This window comes from Patella vulgata, chromosome 5 (genome assembly GCF_932274485.2).
Source record: "Patella vulgata chromosome 5, xgPatVulg1.2, whole genome shotgun sequence".
Lineage (NCBI taxonomy): Eukaryota > Metazoa > Mollusca > Gastropoda > Patellidae > Patella > Patella vulgata.
The window spans coordinates 9,059,436-9,078,081 of record NC_065883.2 but is presented as its reverse complement, the minus strand read 5'-3'; the positions used below and the strand labels follow the sequence as shown (position 1 = coordinate 9,078,081).

Here is an 18,646-nt window from a genome sequence, read left to right as displayed (position 1 = left end):
TTTTTATTACAAAGAATCCAATTAGTCTAGGTTTTTATTACAAAGAATCTAATTAGTCTAGATTTTTATTACAAAGAATCCAATTAGTCTAGATTTTTATTACAAAGAATGCAATTAGTCTAGGTTTTTATTACAACGAATCTAATTAGTCTAGGGGTTTTTATTACAAAGAATCTAATTAGTCTAGATTTTTATTACAAATAATCTAATTAGTTTAGATTTTTATTACCAAGAATCCAAATAGTCTAGATTTTCTTACAAAGAATCTAACTAGTCTAGGTTTTCTTACAAAGAATCTAATAAGTCTGGGTTTTTATTACAAAGAATCTCAACTGAGGGTTAACACTTTGATTTAATTTCAGGTTTATGTTTTAAAATGTGGTAGAAGTGTACCAATTATTACTGGAGTCATCAGTATGCCTGTTAGTGAAGCTGTGGCTGTAGCTTAATTACAGGAATAATTTATTGATAAAGTTGCTAATCGTCACTGGAGAAATTGTTAATCCCTTGTAAACTACCAGTAGTCATCAGTATGCCTGTTAGTGAAGCTGTGGCTGTAGCTGTAGCTGTGGCTGTAGCTGTAGCTTAGCTATAGGAATAATTTATTGATAAAGTTGCTGATCGTCACTGAACAGATTGTTAATCCCTTGTAAACTACCATGTTGTGAAAGTTGAATCCCTTAAAGATACATTATGGGGGATTAGATAAAGAGCTGGCTGTTCTCACTATAATAGTTAAAAACTAGATGGTGTAAATGGGTTATACTGGAAATTTCAGTCAAATTGCTTCAGTCAAAACCTTATTTTAAGATCTCTGTAGTCTCGATTGTCATTGTTGCCACTGTCACGATAATTAACAAAGTCTCAATTATTAACAAAGTCTCAATTATTAATTTTTGCGTTTAATCATCAACAGACGTTGAACAGAAGATCAGATTCAAATCCAATAAAAATCGGACAGATAAGATCGCATTGAGAGTTTATTATTGTCTTTTCATGTATAAATATCTAATTAATAGTTTATATAACATTTCAGGCTTAAAAAAAGAGAGAGAGAGAGAAATGGGGTTTAACGTCCACTCGACACAAACTAGGTCATTTTGGGAGGACTCAGAGAAAACCCTTGAGGTTGGATAGGCGACCCTCCTCCTTGTCACGTACAACCAGGGATTCGTAACCACGCCAGTTGACTCAATGACAGGCCTTGTGATAAATCGCGCACATGCTAACCATTCGGCCATCCAACCCCCCGCACACCTAAAGAAAGACCTGCAATAGGCAGATTTACCTCTTGCATAATGTATGTTTAAAAGGAATATCAGTCCAAAAATTGTTCCAATTCCTTTCAGTATCTACAAAGATATAAATGATGAATTGAAAATCTGTTCCACATCCCTGCAGGCCATATAGTCAACAGAAGCCACTTATGATTTTTGCTGGGCCCGCTAAATTCTCGGTTCACACTTTATATTTATACACAGTGTTTAAGGTCATGAGACGAAGAAGTCTATTCATTTTCAGCGATTTTCGATAATTACTGCCAGAGTTATGGCCCTTGATCACTTCAAAAAATCTTGTGGACGCTCTAGAGGCTAAAGTTAATATCTGATTGACTTTAAATTTATACACAGTGTTTGCGGTCATGAGACGAAAAATCCTATTGATTTTCAACGATTTCTGATAATTACTGCCAAAGTTATGGCCCTTGATCACTTTGAAAAATCTTGTGACACTCTAGAGGCTAAAGTTATCATCCGATTGACTTCAGATTGATACACAGAGTTTAAGATCTTGATACGAACAAGTAAATTTTTATGACTTGAACGTTTTGTATACTAAACGTTAGCATGGGGCAGAACTTTATAAAAAACAAACAAATTCTAATGGTTTTCTGATAATTACTTCATGAGTTGTTACTCTTAATCAGATTTTAGTGTATTATAAATGTTTCATTACCGAAAAAAGTAAAAATATGCGACAACACTTGTTGATTGCCCGGACGATTTAGCTGCTGTGGGCGTATGTTTCGTTGCCTGGCAACCTATCTTTAACTATTATGGTGAGAACTGACAGCTCTTTATCTAATCTCCCATAATGTATCTTTAAGTTGTTAATTGCACTTCTCATAATGTATCCATAAGTTTTTGATTGTATAGTTTCTTTTTGATTGTATAGTTGTTTTTGATTGTATAGTTGTTTGTATAGTTGTTTTTGATTGTATAGTTGTTTTTGTATATAAATTCCGTCCAGGGGTCCATGTTTAAATGTCTACAGTCTACAGCAACCCCCTCAAACCCTTAAAAGGGTTTGTCACCATTCTAAATTAAAATTATACCATACTCGATTTTCTTTTTTCAATAATGCTTTAGTGACACAATCATGTCTCCAAAGTGCTTATTCCTACTCACTTATAACCATCTGTTTAAGATTGTTAACATTGTATTTTTGAATCTGGAAATTGGGAATCATCATCTTGTTAATTTTGGACCAAAAAAATATAAAAAAATAAGGCTCCCTCAATTCGAGTACAATCAACATAAAACGTGGCAGGCTTGTTCTTTGGACAATTGCACACCAATAGATGGACCACCATTTTCCAATATTACACCGATAACATCATGAATCGGATTCTCCTGGTTCATATATAGTTGGGGGATCACTGGCTAAATGGGTAAGACGCTGGCTCACTAGCCTGGAAGTCGAGTGTTCGATCCCTGCATTGGCTGAGAAAGTTCACCCAGATTTTCCGGCGTGGTTCCCCCTTGTCAGTGATGCAGGACGGAGGGCCTGACAAGAACAGCTGTCTAGTCCTTCGGATTTAACGAAAAATCGAGGTCCCGTGTATACATTAGAATGCACGTAAAAGATCCCTTGGCAGTTGGAATTCGATATAAGAGTAGGCAATAGTGCCGCTGTCCGGGCAAAATTTCCCTCATAGCACACTGTATGGCGTATACCCGTCTTCATTAGCCCAGTATAGGAGCAGAACAGTAGGACGTTAAACCACATTTCATTTCATTTCATATATAGTTGTTTCAAGCTCCTCAGAAAAAGAAAGATATTAAAGGCCATGAAATTGTTCAATTTGGATTATCCGAAAAACTTAATCCACCAATCTTCGGGTTTAATTTGACCAGATAATATCTAATCCGGTTACAGTAAATTCCACGAATGTGTTTTTATCTCTTTTACGTCAAACATCTGAGGTTCGCGTTTATCTCGAAGCTTCATCTATTTCTGGTGGGATTAGGGATGACAGAAAGGGATTTTTTTAACGATCGTATTTCAATAGCAAATCTCTCCTGTATTGTAGCCATCAACCTTAAACTGTTTTAAAATAGAAATTGTAGATTATTCTGTCAGTGCTTATGGTTTAGAAGATTTTGTTACCATGGATCGTACATTGTTATGCATTTTTGTTCTTTCAAATGAAATGAAATGAAATGAATACAGATATATAATACAAGACGGTGTTTTTGCCCACTATTCGTCGAATTTCATTGCACAAAAGATCTGTTCTCACGAACATAAAAAATGGAAGTCCACAGAACGGGGATGTTGAAAATCGCGATTTTATGGTTCCTACATGGGGTATAAAATGTAATGTGACTTTTAAAAAGCAGGAGTCAGTAAAACTTGTACAGAATTATGGAAATCGGAACGATATGCTATGGTTGATACATGAACAAAGAGAACGCGCCATTTGCGTTAATTCAGCTAGCATCCTGAATCTGGGCGATCCTTTCCATCAGGCGGAATCTATTGAAGATCGACCAAGGTCTTGACGACAAGCTTGTTAACGCAAATGAAAAACTGGCACATTATCCGGCATCATCTTCAGGGGAACGCACGCTAACAGCTTCCTGCACTGCTGCTGCTACTATAAGGGTTCGACATAGGTTCATCAATTGACACTTCGTCGCGGACTAGACATAGGTTCATCAATTGACACTTCGTCACGGACTACGTCCTTTCGGGTTGCGTGCCATAATGCTCGATCTTTGAACCAATTCTGACTCAACGTCGCTAAATTTGAACCCATTTCAGCATGATAATTGTCCAGCGCATACAGCATGTGTTACCAACCCAGTTGGGGCAGAAAAGTGGGAGATAAACCCTAATTCATTCCAGTTACGTGCCTCCATTGATTTTCTGAATCTTTATAATGTGTCAGTGCTCGAATAGGCAGCCCTCTTTCCAGACTTCTACCCAATCCAGCATCTAAAGGACCATATTGGACGCCGTCTCTCTAGGGTTCCTAACTGCAAAATCACCGGCAACTTGACAAACCTAGAGAGAAGACACCTGTCACAGCCTTTGTCAGTCACAAATTATATATATTATAATATACCTTGCAGGTGCTTTATATCGTGGGGGGGGGGGGGGTGGATGGCCGAATGGTTAGCACGTCTATCATTGCGTCAACTGGCGTGGATTTGATTCCCAGGTTGTACGTGACAAGAAGTAGGGTCACCTGTCCAACCTCATGGGTGATGTCCGGGTCCTTCGGGTCCTCCGGTTTCCTCCCACTGCTAAAGACGCCTACGCGCAAGCGAGTGATTGAAATAAAATTGAGCCATGTGTTAGTCCCGAAATGACCTATTTTGTTTCGAGTGGACGTTAAACCCCATTTCTCTCTCTCTCTCTCTCTCTCTCTCTCTCTCACACACCCTCTCTCTCTCGCTTTATGTCGAGACTTACAAATGGATAAGCAGCATTATATCGAGAGTACAGAAAGGTCACAAATCAATCATTCAGAGGTTTATCTCATCCATGAGTCCATGTTGTCAACGTGTGTCTGGCTGTTATTAATGGTCAAAGATTTTACTGCCCTTTGACTTTCACACCATTGTGTCTACGTTTCACAGTGAAATAAAATTATTTCCTCCGTTTATCGTGTAGGTAATTAATTGTCCCGCCTACACATTTATGACAAGGTGGAACTTTTGACCACGGGAGTTCCACAAGAAACTGAAAATAAATGCATTCCAGAATAATTTTGATAGAGTGTTTTGGGTCTGTGGTGTTTTTCACCACATGAGTTCCACAAGATATTGAACTTAGACTCTTGCTACAGCTATATGTTATGTCTCGTCAGCATATCCAGACAAATTAGTGTCGAGTTGTTCTGCCATTGTATCTCAGATTATTGTTTGCATGGGGCTCGAGTAACTAAGCATCTATTTGGTTCTCCGGTTGGATATGAAACCTATTTAATAACAGCCGAGAACTGATTTATTATGGCAATATCAGTATTTTCATGTAGACATATGTTGTCTTCGCCTCTGTCCGCCCACAATTTGTTTGTGGACACTCTGCAGGTCACAATTCTTATCAGATTTTGACGAAACTTGAAATATAGGTTTATTCCCAAAAAATCTCGGTTCCTTTCTTTTGATATTGGCATGTATCGGATCAAAACTTCATGGGTTATGGCCCCCGATTGTACGGTTTTATCCGATTTAGATGAAACTTGAAATGTATGTTAATAACCCGAAGATCTCGGTTCCTTTCGAGTATGGGCCCTGCCTGTGTTTTGTCCATGTCTTACAAAATGTGGGCGTATCTTGCATGGCAACCGCTTGTTTAAAAAAAAAGTTCATGCACTTGACAACCGTTATGTTCTTAATATTTCAGCTTTTGAAATAACACAACCATGTAAATTAATTTTACGCGGGTCTTTGCTGTACTTTAAACATATTTATCTCATACAATATGATATATTTTTCTATCTTAAAAACAAAAAAAATCAAGTTTAACGTCATCCTGCTCTGCTTCTTTAAAAATGTAATATTATATCCGTATTATCAATGCCAGCATGTGTTTATTTTATTTTTTTATTTTTTTAAAAGTCAAGCCATAAAAAAAACTGTCTGGAAATGCTTCGCCCACCTTTGCTTTGATCAATCGCTGTCTGTTTTACTACGGCTGGGTTAATGAAGACGACCATGTACCATACAGTGTGCTATGCAGAACAGTTTGCCCAGGCAGCGTCGCTATGCTATTCTAAAGACCAACTAGTTCAGAAAAATGACGACTAAATTCGATTTTTTTTTATTTTACTCCATTAAAATATTTTCATTCAAGACGGTGTTCAGATCATGTTTTCTTACTGACTAATCAAATTGTATGCGTTGCTTTATAGCAGTGATTCTCAACCAGTGTGCCGCGAGATCTTCTTCAGTGTGCCGCGAAATTTTGAACGGCACACTAAGAAAATTTCTTACTAAAGAAGTCAGCTATTTGACTGATGAAATTCGAAACACCGCATTACAGTTTGATTGATGAAATTCGAAACACTGCATTAAAGTTTGACTGATGAAATTCGAAACACTGCATTAAAGTTTGATTGATGACATTCGAAACACTGCATTAAAGTTTGATTGATGACATTCGAAACACTGCATTAAAGTTTGACTGATGAAATTCGAAACACTGCATTAAAGTTTGATTGATGACATTCGAAACACTGCATTAAAGTTTGATTGATGACATTCGAAACACTGTAATAAAATAAGTTCATAGCTGGTTTTTTTTCTTTATTTAGTTTGAGTTATTCTATGTGTCTATGACTATGTCGTATACGGTTGTATGCCGTTTGACTTACCGTGTTTTTATTTTGCAAAATTCAAATATTTTTCATATATATTTAGCCAGGTGTGCCGCTATTTTTCCATGTGTTCGAATGTGTGTCGTTGCAAAAAAAAAGGTTGAAAACCACTGCTTTATGGTGCAATTGGGAAAACGTGTTTGATTTTGACATCTCGTCGCCGGCGACAAAAGTCTATATGGCAACCACACTGGTGATTTAACTAGCAATATGGGATCAGGGGCCTGTTTCACGAAATTTTAACTAAGATAAAATCCAAATTTTAGTAATTTGATTGGATAATAATAGATTGATTTTAGTGCTTAGCCAATCAAAATAAATAAATAATGACCTTCCCCCCCCCCCCCAAAAAAAAAAACAACCGTCGATTGTGCGTGGGATAAATTAAACTATACGTTATATTAAGAATAATATCTTTTCAGAATGAAACGCAGTTTCCTAGAGGAAGTCCATTAATAAACTCATTTTCTTTTAATAACGTTACACCAACCGAGTCTTAAAATAGCTGCCATTCTCGGCAGTCTATTTGTTGTTTGTAGTGATTATAAATCGGGCAACATTTTTTTTGTTTTTTTTTTTGACTTCTTTCTTTGTCTCTGGGTAATTTGTATTTCAAAAAGCTAATTTATATCCTGTAACCACGTGAATAATGAAGGGTATGTGTAATCTTTCTTCATAGATTGGCTTCATCAGAAACAATTTCAATTTATTTTTGCCAGGGATTAAGATTACTTTTTGGTGCATGTTTGCAGCAGTATTACGTGTATTACTGTATCTGTACGTGACAAGGAGTAGGGTCGCCTGTCCAACCTCGTGGGTTTTCTCCGGGTCCTCCGGTTTCCTCCCACTGCTAAAGACCCCTACGCGCAAGCGAATTATTGAAATAAAATTAAACCATATGTTAGTGCCGAAATGACCTAGTTTGTGTCGAGTGGACCTTAAACCCTCCCCCCCCTCTCTCTCTCTATCTCTCTCTTTGTTATACCATTCGGCCATCCAACCCACCAAGTTGAAAATGACCATAACGTATGGGCTATTGGTGCTAAATATAATGCTAGGTGCCCACTATCACGATTTGCACTGCGACTGAAATCGTGGTTTTAATCGTAGAGTACGTGGTGATCCTATCATGTCTTATCATTTATTAAGATCAGTCATAGCAATCGTCCGTGCCTGCACGTACCAGATCGTGGACCCAATAGGGACAAACCACGAACCATTCGGCCATCCAAGCCCCTACCGCCCCCCCCCCCCCGCCTCCGACGCCCTCTCCCCTCCCCCCGCTCCCTCAGCTTTCGATGACCTAACCGTTAGTGTGCAAGACGTCACAATATACTTTATAGAGAGATATGATTTTGCAAATGTACTGCCCTGCGCACAGCAGTAGCAGCTCTTACTATGGTATAACATTAACAAATAAACTTTTATAGATATACATGTAGTTTTATTACAGAGGCAATCTTTATAGATTCGTATTTTTACAACTAAAAATAAATCAGATTTTTCATTTTTAACAATTATATTATATTCGGCCAAGTATCTTAATAATATTTTGATAACGAATCAATAATGTATTTGTATTACTTCATCAACAGTAGTACACTGGGCACTTTAATAAACAAGAATGACGAACAAACAATAATTTAACGATGGACATTGACTCTATTTTTCACTAAAGTATACCGAGAACGTACATAAAGATTTTCACTACTAATAAAGGGGTCTATCGTATATAGGCTTAATTTCTTATACATTATGGGGCCAATGTTCATTGTACATTTAAAGGGGTTTAACTATGAATAAAGGGTTTATTTTATAAGGTCTGAAACTATACATAAAGGTCTATATTTTATTATAAAGGTTTTAAACTATAAAGGGGCTAATTTAATATATACAATATTTTACATATAATATAGCAATATAATTTTTGAAATATAGAGATACATACTTTTTATATATATATATATAAATATTTACATTAACATTTCACTCTATCAACGGGTTTCATGTAAGATCCATTAACACTGTCCGGGCAAAAGTTTTCCCAAATTCACTATAAAGCAAGCAGACAATTTGATTAGTCAATAAGAACACGTGATCTAAACACTGTCTTCAAAGCAAATATTTTAACCCTGGCGTAAAAAAAAAAAAATCGAATTCAATCGCCATTTTTCGGTCTTTAGAATAACATAGCGCCGCAGTCAGGGCCAGATTTTCCGCATAGCACACTGTCTGGTATATGCCCGTCTTCATTAGCCTAGTCGGTGCAAAAACAGTAGGACGTTAAACCCCATTTCATTTTGAGTCGCATTTAGTTGAAGAGACAGTCATTACAAGAAATAGTTCGAATGTGTCCATACTGATTCATTCTGAAAATGTGAAGATTACAAACTTCAGACGTTTGCCTGCACGACTAGTTATCTTTTAAAACGGGTCAACATTTTACACAATCGGATTAAAACACAAATCCTATTTCGTTTGGTCTTTTTATAGTTCAAAATTTTGTTTTACTTGTCTTCACTACACAAGGTTCTGGAAGAGTTGTTATATTACCGCGGTTTTGGTTGAAGTGAGGGATTAGCCAATGAAACAGCTTGTTACGGTGACTTCTTGACGTGCCATGCACGGAACTGTGGGTAACCCACTAGAAACGCCAACGCTGATTGATTAATCAATGTCTGACATAATAGGGTCAAAAGTCGCGCGTACGACCCCTGACACGACCACCGAGTACAACTTGTCAGATCTTCATGTAGTAGAGGCCATCGAAAGTATAAAAAAACGAAACGAAATATAGATCTGTATTTTAATCAGAGTTTACAAAAAGAAATGGCGGGAAAACAGGTAGAGTAGACAAGCTTCGTCTTTATAATTCATCAGTAGAAGAAAAAAAAGCTGTTTAGCTACGGATTACAGCCATCTTGGTATCTTACATGAAAGTTTTGGAATATTTATTTATATCATACAACAATAAACAATGTTTTAAAAAATACAGCCCACAGCCGCCATGTTTAAAATAAAGCCCACAGCCGTCATGTTTAAAATTACAGCCCACAGCCGCCATGTTTAAAATTTCCGACTGGTTTATGCTTAAGTACAATTACAATTTTAAAACTTTACTTTAAGTACTTTCAGCCGCCATGATTACGACATTAGTGTTATAAATTAAAATATATTAAAAATATATGTATTGTCCACACTGAGTATCCTTTTTTCCAAATGTGTAATGATTACTATGATTTGGTTTTAAAAAAAATAAAATTGTCGATTTGATTAAATTCGGGTATCTATGATGATGAGTTCGACTTAAAGCTAACAATGAAGCTAAAATAGACTTTCGCTTAATATCTCGTAACTAAAATTTATTTAACACATTATTTTGATCAAAATCAAAGCATTTGAGACTTTGATGGCAAATACATTTTTCAAAATATCAAGCTAGTTAGTGTATCATATAGTTAGTCAGATAGTATACCATATATTCAGCTAAATAGTATATCATATATTCACCTAGCTAGTATATCAAATATCGAGCTAGGCAGTATATGATATAGCCAGCTAGGCAGTATATCACATATTCTGCTAGTCAGTATATCACATATCCAGCTAGACAGTATACCATATATCCAGCTAGTTAGTATATAATATATTCAGCTAGACAGTATATCGTATATCCAGCTCGATAGTATATCATACATTCAGCTAGTTAGTATATCATATATTCAGCTAGATAGTGTATCATATATCAAATTGTAAGACGCTAGCTCGCTAGCCTGGAGGTCGGGTGTTCGATCCTTGCATTGGCCGAGAAAGTTCATCCAGATTTTCCGGCGTGGTTCTCCCTTGTCAGTGATGCAGGACGGAGGGGCTGACAAGGAAAGCTGTCTAGTCGTTCGGATGGGACGAAAAACCGAGGTCCCGTGTACACATTGGCGTGCACGTAAAAGATCCCTTGGCAGTTGGAATTCGATATAAGAGTAGGCCGTAGTGCCGCTGTCTGGGCAAAATTTCCCCCATAGCACACTGTATGGCGTATGCCAGTCTTCATTAGCCCAGGTTAGGAGCAGAAAAGTAGGACGTTAAACTCCATTTCATTTCATTTCATTTCATATATCAAATTAGTTAGTATATCATATAGTCAGCTATATAGTGTATCATATATTCAGCTAGACAATGTATCATATATCCAGCTAGATAGTTTATCACATATTCAGCTAAACAGTATATCATCAAACTAGATAGTATATCATATATCCAACTAGATATTATATCATATATTCAGCTAGATAGTATATCAAAAATTCGGCTAGACAGTACATCATATATATGTATTCAGATAGCTTGTATATCATCGAACTAGATATTATATTCAGCTAGATATGGTTATTTTGATTAGATGACTATGATGTCCATCTGGGACCAATTCAATATTTTATATTGACGTAAATCAAAGTAATTATAATAATAAACGAAAGTGGAAGCCGCAGCATTCCCTTAAAAGGGTAGCAGAGGCTGAACAGGTCGGTATCTCGGTGTAGCTGCTGGATCAAACGATGATGTCGGCATGTGGTGATATGTGACGTTGTTGAGTGTTCATATGTTGTTATACTTCGTTGCCGTACCTATGTACAATGATATACATACCTGTTGTGTAATGGAATATCTGTCATTAAAGCTGCATTATGTAAGATTTAGATAGAGAGATGGCCGTCATAATAGTTTCAAAAATAGATAATAAAAAATTAATATATTGAAAATTTCCGCCGAATACTTTATTCTGAACGTTAGGAATGTTCAAAATATTGACAATAAATAAAGTTTAACGAATATATGGCGGACATTGGCTAATTCATTTAATATCCCAACCATGGTCTAGAGAGTTGATTATGTGAATAAATGTCTAAATAATAATGTATGCAACATTTGAAGTCAGAAAAAGACCTGCAATTACATGTTGGCAGATTTAGCTCTTACATAATGCATTCTCCGGGTCCTCCGGTTTCCTTACTGCTAAAAAAAACCATACACTCAAGAGAATTATTGAAATAAAATTGAACCATGTGTTAGTCCCGAAATGACCTAATTTGTGTCGAGTGGACGTTAAACCCCATTTCTCTCGCTTTCTCACATAATGCATCTTTAAATAGGCAATATAATATAACTGTACGACTCATCTTGTTAAGAGAAACATTCTATACATAAATATCTATTTATTTATTTATTTACAATTTAACTTCCTTAAAAATAAAGAATTATTCACATACTTTTTTATTTTTTTTTTTTTTTTTTAATTTTTCGGTTTTTCGAAAACAACAATCTATAAATTCATAAAAAAAAATCAATCAACACAAAAACAAACAATCGAAAACAAATTAGACGGACTAAACACATAATAATAATAATAATAATAATAATTATTCTCTGAAGCTATAGGATAAAGAACTCATTTAATTTGGTCAAATAAAATAGAGCTACACACAAGGCTATCAACTGTAGGTACAGAGATTTAACTGATGTCTACAAACCAGAAGAACTCAGCTAGGAACAAATCTCAAATTTAACTTTCTAGAATCAAAACAAAACAGAAAAGATGGCGTACACCCCAAATCAGAATGGTAAATGAATTTTTATATTGTCATTTAAAGTAGCTAATCTTTAACTAAATATCATCCACAGTCTTCGACATTGAAAACACGAATTATTTGTCAATTTAAATCAACATTGATGTTGTGATCTTACCGGGAAAAGATGGGCTTCTGATATCCAATATTTAATACAAAATAAACATTTTATCATTGGTACACGAATCGTGTACCAGAATGCGTATCGTCGCCATTTGTAACAAGGTAATCGAAGAACGAGACTAGACATATTCCACAAGTCATGCCAAACCGTGACGCCATAGTTTTATCTGAAGAGCATGCACAATAAATACCATCGGTGTAGACTGGAAAAAACCAGATGCTAAAGATTGCCATTCTGTTAAGACTTCTGGCGTATTTCGCCGAACATAACTGATTTGAAATTAGAGTAAAAACGGAAAAAATTGAATGTAAATCAGTTTATATACATTCATATTACATTATTATACGTGTTGCGACCCATTTGCGTCAATTTCGAGGTTCAAAATATTAGCAATTTAGCTCCATTAAGGTGGTGTTTAAAGATCTTCTGCCCTCATATTGTTTTGTAATTATAATAGTTTTAAAATGTTCAATGAATGAAAAGCAGAATTGATATCTGCTTTTAATATTCAGAGGAACCAAGGGGCTGCTTTTGTTATTCTGTCTAAAAAAAACCCCCAGTTTCTAATATCAGCGTAATACTGCAATAGGTGAACAAAACAAGACATATTTCTTTAACATTCAAAATTATCAAAATTATATTTCATTTTTACACCACGTTTGTTTTGAACTTCGCTGTAAAGAAATAAACGTTGAGTAGAGAAATGGCCAACTTCAATGGGGCTTTTGAGGTCTGCGATATCAGAATCATTGACTTAATTTGGTTAACTTAACCGTAAAATATTCGCAATTGGACAGTACCCTCGAGGTTTTAGGTCTACTTCACAATATCTTTACTAAAATTGATAGCATTTTGTTTACTTCGCGGTAAAACATACAAAATTGGCTTATGCAGTCGAGGTATCAGGCACCTTTAAAGCGTAAGCCTAATTGATATATTTTGTTTTAAAATATTTTAAAATGGCCAACACTTCACATAACTTTACAGAGTGAACCTAATTGATATGTTTTGTTTACTTTTGGGTAAAATATTCAAATGCTTGTCCAACGCAGTCAAGGTATCTGATATGCTTCACAATTCCTTTACAGCTCCAATATAATGGAATGTTAATTAAATGTATTTGTATGGGCTGACCACGGGTCTGTTTCACGAAATTTTAACTACGATAAAATCCAAATTTTAGTAATTTGATTGGATAATATTAGATTGATTTTTGTACTTAGCCAATCAAAATTGAAGTATCTACTAAAATTTGGATTTTATCTTTAGTTAAGATTTCAAGAAACAGGACCCTGGCGTGTAAATAATAAAATAGATTATAAAACTGAAACACACAGTGACTATTGTTAAAGGTTGTTTATAAATGGTTGTAAAAATAAAATTAAAATAGTAGTGATTTGTGAATAAAACACATGAATTAATTAGCAGTTATATGAAATCAATCAATAAATCAATAATTATTTTAAATAATTAACACCAACTTTAAAAATGTATTAAAATATGCAATTTGGGACTCGTTTTGGAAACGATGATTATCGTTCCTGATGAAGCAAAAGTTATGGAAATGTCTGCTGATTCCCATAGTAACGGTTGATAGCCTGTTGTGTGACGTCATGAAGTTATTTTGTTCGTCTTGATGATTGGATGCCAGTAATCTGTAGCACGATGTGGGTGTTCCATTATCTCGTACCAATGTTCTAACTGTTCACCATGACTATACCACCCCAGATCGACCTAAAAAAAAACCCAACGATCTTTTACAGGCATTTCGTAACTGGATAGAGCAATAAACTATAACACATATTTATGGGAAAAACAGCTACTTAATTATTTAGGTGAAGTTTCGAAGAGTATTCTCTCAACGTTTGCTTAAGAGAATACTCTTCGAAACGTCGCCTAAATAAATCAGTAATTGTTCCTCCATAAGTATGTGTTATAGTTTATTTTAAAAAAACAACATTGGATATTATCATATTTTAAAGGAGCGTTATAGGAGAATAAATAAAGAGCTGACAGTTTTCGCTATCATAGTTATAAAATCGATAATGTAAAGAGAATATGCTGAAAATTTCGGTGAAATTGTTCCACTCTGAACCGAGGTAGTAGCAATTGAATTTTAGGCCTAGCCTCGATCATCATTACTAAAGTCGGTAGGATAAAAAAAAACATAGTCTCAATTATTCATTTTGACGTTAAATCATCCATCACAAAATGTATTCAAATCCAGTAAATATCACAGGCTAGCTATGGCACCGAGAGTTGATTATGATCTGGTTAAGTTATTAAATGTCTAATTAATAATTTAGATAACATTTCAAGAGCCGTTGTACATTTACAGGGATAGACCCCCATGATGGACCTACTTGCGAACTCAAAGGGTATTTAGAAATCCCAGTTTGACTTCTCAGTAACATCTGTATAAATTACATTCAATTAATAAAATTTTTACCTGACCAATCTTATGAACACCTGTCATCATATCTTTATGTAACACGTGAAATACGAACACGTGACCCAGTAATTTGGGATTCTCTCTGTTGATATCGAACACACACTGATGATGCCACACTGGATCCTGGGTATTCTGACGTACTTTAGTTTTATGTTTAGTTTCCCGGATACCATTGACATACATCTCAACTTTAACATACGGATCTGGAACAAAAATCAACACGAAATGAAATTAAATGAAATGGGGTTTAATGTCCTGCTGCTCTAGTGTGTCGACTGAGTTAATTAAGACGGGCATACCCCATACAATGTGCTATCGTTGAAGTTTGGGCCTGGCAAATGGCACTACGGCCTACTTTTATATGGAATACCATCTGCCAAGCGCATTTTTTTTGTCCCATCCAAACGACTATTTGTCATCATTCAACATTTGTGTAGACGATAAATAGAATTTTATCAACCTCTATGAATCTCGGTGAAATCGTTTGGTGGATCCCATTTTAACTGGATTGAACCCAGGCCTGGCGAGTAACTACCATCGATATTTGAATTTTGTCTTCGTCAATGAATTTTAAATCACCACCTTGACTATATTTTAGGGCGGATTAAATAGGCCATCTCTTTTCTCTAATCCAATTCATTTAAAATCTACAGTTAGATACTTTATTTTAAGAATTTTCTCCAATTGAAGTTCTCAAAAATTGTGACCTTTTGAGTGTCCACAAACAAATTTTGGACAGACGTCCGGACGAACATGGGCGACGACATATTACGTCCACATGAAAATGTGGGCTTATAAAAACGGAGTAAAACAAAATGGCCGCCGTAAGGCGCCTTAGATATTAAGGAGATCAAAACATGTTACTCCATATTGTCCTCTTTAATTTATGAACTACGATTATCAAAAATGAGAAGAAAAAAAACTTACTTATTGCTCCGAGTAATGATACCCTAGGTAGATTTCTTCCTTCCAACACGTTGAAAACGATTTTTCCCGCCACTGGCTGATAACAACCGGATATTCTTAAATCACCTTGATGTAACTATAGAAACATAAATAATGATCAGATGGACATGGAAATAAAAGTAGACCCAACAGCACAGATGGGCGTCATGTAGGTGTTATAATGTAATTTGAACTTCAAGAAACCGATAATTTGACCGTGGTTAGCTCCAAATATTTTAACGTAAATGACCGTAGTCTACGCTCTAACGAACTGCCGTCAACTACCTGCGTGACCAGAAGTTGTGACCGAGGCTTAAAGTTCAAGCTATAAAGACACAGAGGTCAAAGGTCAAACCTACTTACCCTGTAAACTGTTTGGGGATAAAGAGTTAAATCGACTTGTCCAGTACTCAGGTTTTCTACATCCATTAATCTTACTGATCCGACTCCGACAAGATGGCGACGTGACACGTGATGTGATGAATACACCTGGAATTCTATGGCCGAGTCTTCATTTATTTCACTCGGTACGATATCCTTAATGCAAAATTTCTCCAAAAATAACGGATTCTGAAACACATGAAATAATTTAAAAAAACAATTATACGAATATAATAAACAAGTAAAAAACTGGTTAAGAATTGATGAGGTAGCGCACAGATATAATAAGAGTGTTGAACCGTTGGGTACCGTTGTTAGTGCATGGCGACAGTCAATCGGATTAAAATACGGATCTATATTTCGTTTCGTTTTTTTTTATCCTTTCGATGGCCTACACTACATGAAGATCTGACCATTTGTAGCGATAGGTCGCGTTAGAGCTCACACGAGCGACTTTTGACCCTATGACGTAAGACATTTGATTAACCGATCAGCATTGATGTTACTAGTGGATTACCCACAGTTCCGTGAAAAACACGCCCAAAGCTCGCCGTAACAAACTGTGTCATTGGCTAATCTCTCACGCCATTCAGAACACGTCAATGATAACAACTCTTCCAGATCCTAGTGTAGTAAAGACAAGTAAAACGAAATTTTGAACTATAAAAACGAAACAAAATAGGATCTGTGTTTTAATCAGATTGGGCGACAGTTAGACAACGTGATCTAAGTGATGGATTGACAAGTGTGTCTCAAATGTGGCACACAATTTCCTTTGAACATGTCAAACCTTTTGATCGAACGAAGACTTCAAAAGCTGTAATTTCCCTTTAAGCTCATAAACACAAGTCTCGAGAAGATATCATGTCTGAAATCGTTCGTACATGTATGTAACTCCCAACCTTTTTGTACCTAGTGAAGATCGAGTACAAAAACGTTAATTTCCCTTTAAACTTATCACTAAGAGAGAGAGAGAGGGAGGGAGAGGGAGATGGGGAGGGAGAGAGAGAGAGAGCGATGGGGAGGGAGAGAGAGAGAGAGAGAGAGAGATGGGGAGGGAGAGAGAGAAAAAAAAGAGAGACTGGGGTTTAACGCCAACTCGACACAAACTAGGTCATTTCGGGACTAACCTATGGTTCAATTTTATTTCTCTAATTTGCTTGCGTGTAGGGGGTCTTTAGCAGTGGGAGGAAACCGGAGGGCCCGGAGAAAACCCAGGAGGTTAGGCAGGCGATCCTACTCCTTGTCACGTACAATCGGGGAATCGAAACCACGCCAGTTGACTCAATGACAGACCTTATAATACAACGCGCACGCGCTAACCATTCGGGCATCCAACCCCCTAATTTCCCTTTAAGCTCATCACTAGGAAACACGTCCCTAGATAAAATGTCCTGTCGAAGATGTAACCCCCAAAGCGTTGATTCCCGTTAATCTCGTCGCTAATGAACACAATCCTTTAGAAGATGTCATGTCAAGTCTGAGAACGTTCGTATGTAACTCAGACATCTCTTTTTAGACACGGATCGTCTGGCATTGCCAACGATATCTCCAAGAGTATTAAAGGAATTAACAGAATATTGTCATTGTTAAAAGAAATTCTAAATATCAGAGTTTACGTGTCTAGTTTCATTAAAATAAAAGGATATTTAGATTTATATGTAATTATCCTTGGCCATCCGCATCTGTCATGTCACCTGCAAATTCCTGTTTTCCCTAATAAATATATGTACATATAAAAGTATATGAGTTATTTCCCTTATAAACGTATACATTATTTCCCTTATAAAAGTATACGCATTATTTCCCTTATAAAAGTATGTGCATTATTTCCCTTATAAAAGTATATGAATTATTTCCCTTATAAAAGTATATGCATTATTTCCCTTATAAAAGTATTATAAAAATATATGAATTATTTCCCTTATAAAAATATGTACATTATTTCGCTTATAAAGATATAGGCATTATTTCCCTTATAAAAGTATATGCATTATTTCCCTAATAAAAATACATGCATTATTTCCCTAATAAATATATGTACATTATTTCCCTTATAAAAGTATGTGCATTATTTCCCTTTTAAAAGTATATGGATTATTTCCCTTATAAACGTATATACCTTATTTAAATACATGCATTATTTCCCTAATCAATATATATATACATTATTTCCCTTATAAAAGTATGTGCATTATTTCCCTAATAAAAGTATATGAATTATATCCCTTATAAAAGTATGTGCATTATTTCCCTTATAAAAGTATGTGCATTATTTCCCTAATAAAAGTATATGAATTATATCCCTTATAAAAGTATATGAATTATATCCCTTATAAAAGTATGTGCATATTTCCCTTATAAAAGTATGTGCATTATTTCCCTTATAAAAGTATATGAATTATTTCCCTTATAAAAGTATACGCATTATTTCCCTTATAAAAGTTTATGAATTATTTCCCTTGTCAAAGTATGTGCATTATTTCCCTTATCAAAGTATGTGCATTATTTCG

The 18,646-nt window shown here is 35.5% G+C and overlaps 2 protein-coding genes across 4 annotated transcripts in view; one reads left to right on the top strand and one right to left on the bottom strand.

The window, feature by feature from the left end:
* The window catches only part of LOC126822440 (Bardet-Biedl syndrome 1 protein homolog), a 50,708-nt gene extending 48,364 nt beyond the window's left edge, over positions 1-2,344 (top strand). The window contains exons 15-16 of one of the 2 annotated variants that reach the window (XM_056101227.1): positions 363-426; positions 561-2,344. In XM_056101227.1, the coding sequence (XP_055957202.1) occupies positions 363-426; positions 561-589 (93 nt within the window). In that variant the 3' untranslated portion in view covers positions 590-2,344. Of the gene's footprint in view, positions 1-362 lie in introns of both variants that reach the window. The other variant, XM_050551355.2, reaches the window with a different exon arrangement.
* A 9,647-nt stretch (positions 2,345-11,991) lies between these two features.
* The window catches only part of LOC126822436 (synaptotagmin-15), a 155,950-nt gene continuing 149,295 nt past the window's right edge, over positions 11,992-18,646 (bottom strand). For both annotated transcript variants that reach the window (XM_050551349.2, XM_056101226.1), the window contains exons 8-11: positions 16,116-16,322; positions 15,735-15,849; positions 14,805-15,010; positions 11,992-14,089 (exon numbers count right to left, since the gene is read on the bottom strand). In XM_050551349.2, coding sequence (XP_050407306.1) covers positions 13,967-14,089; positions 14,805-15,010; positions 15,735-15,849; positions 16,116-16,322 — 651 coding nt within the window. In that variant the 3' untranslated portion in view covers positions 11,992-13,966. The remainder of the gene's footprint in view (positions 14,090-14,804; positions 15,011-15,734; positions 15,850-16,115; positions 16,323-18,646) is intronic.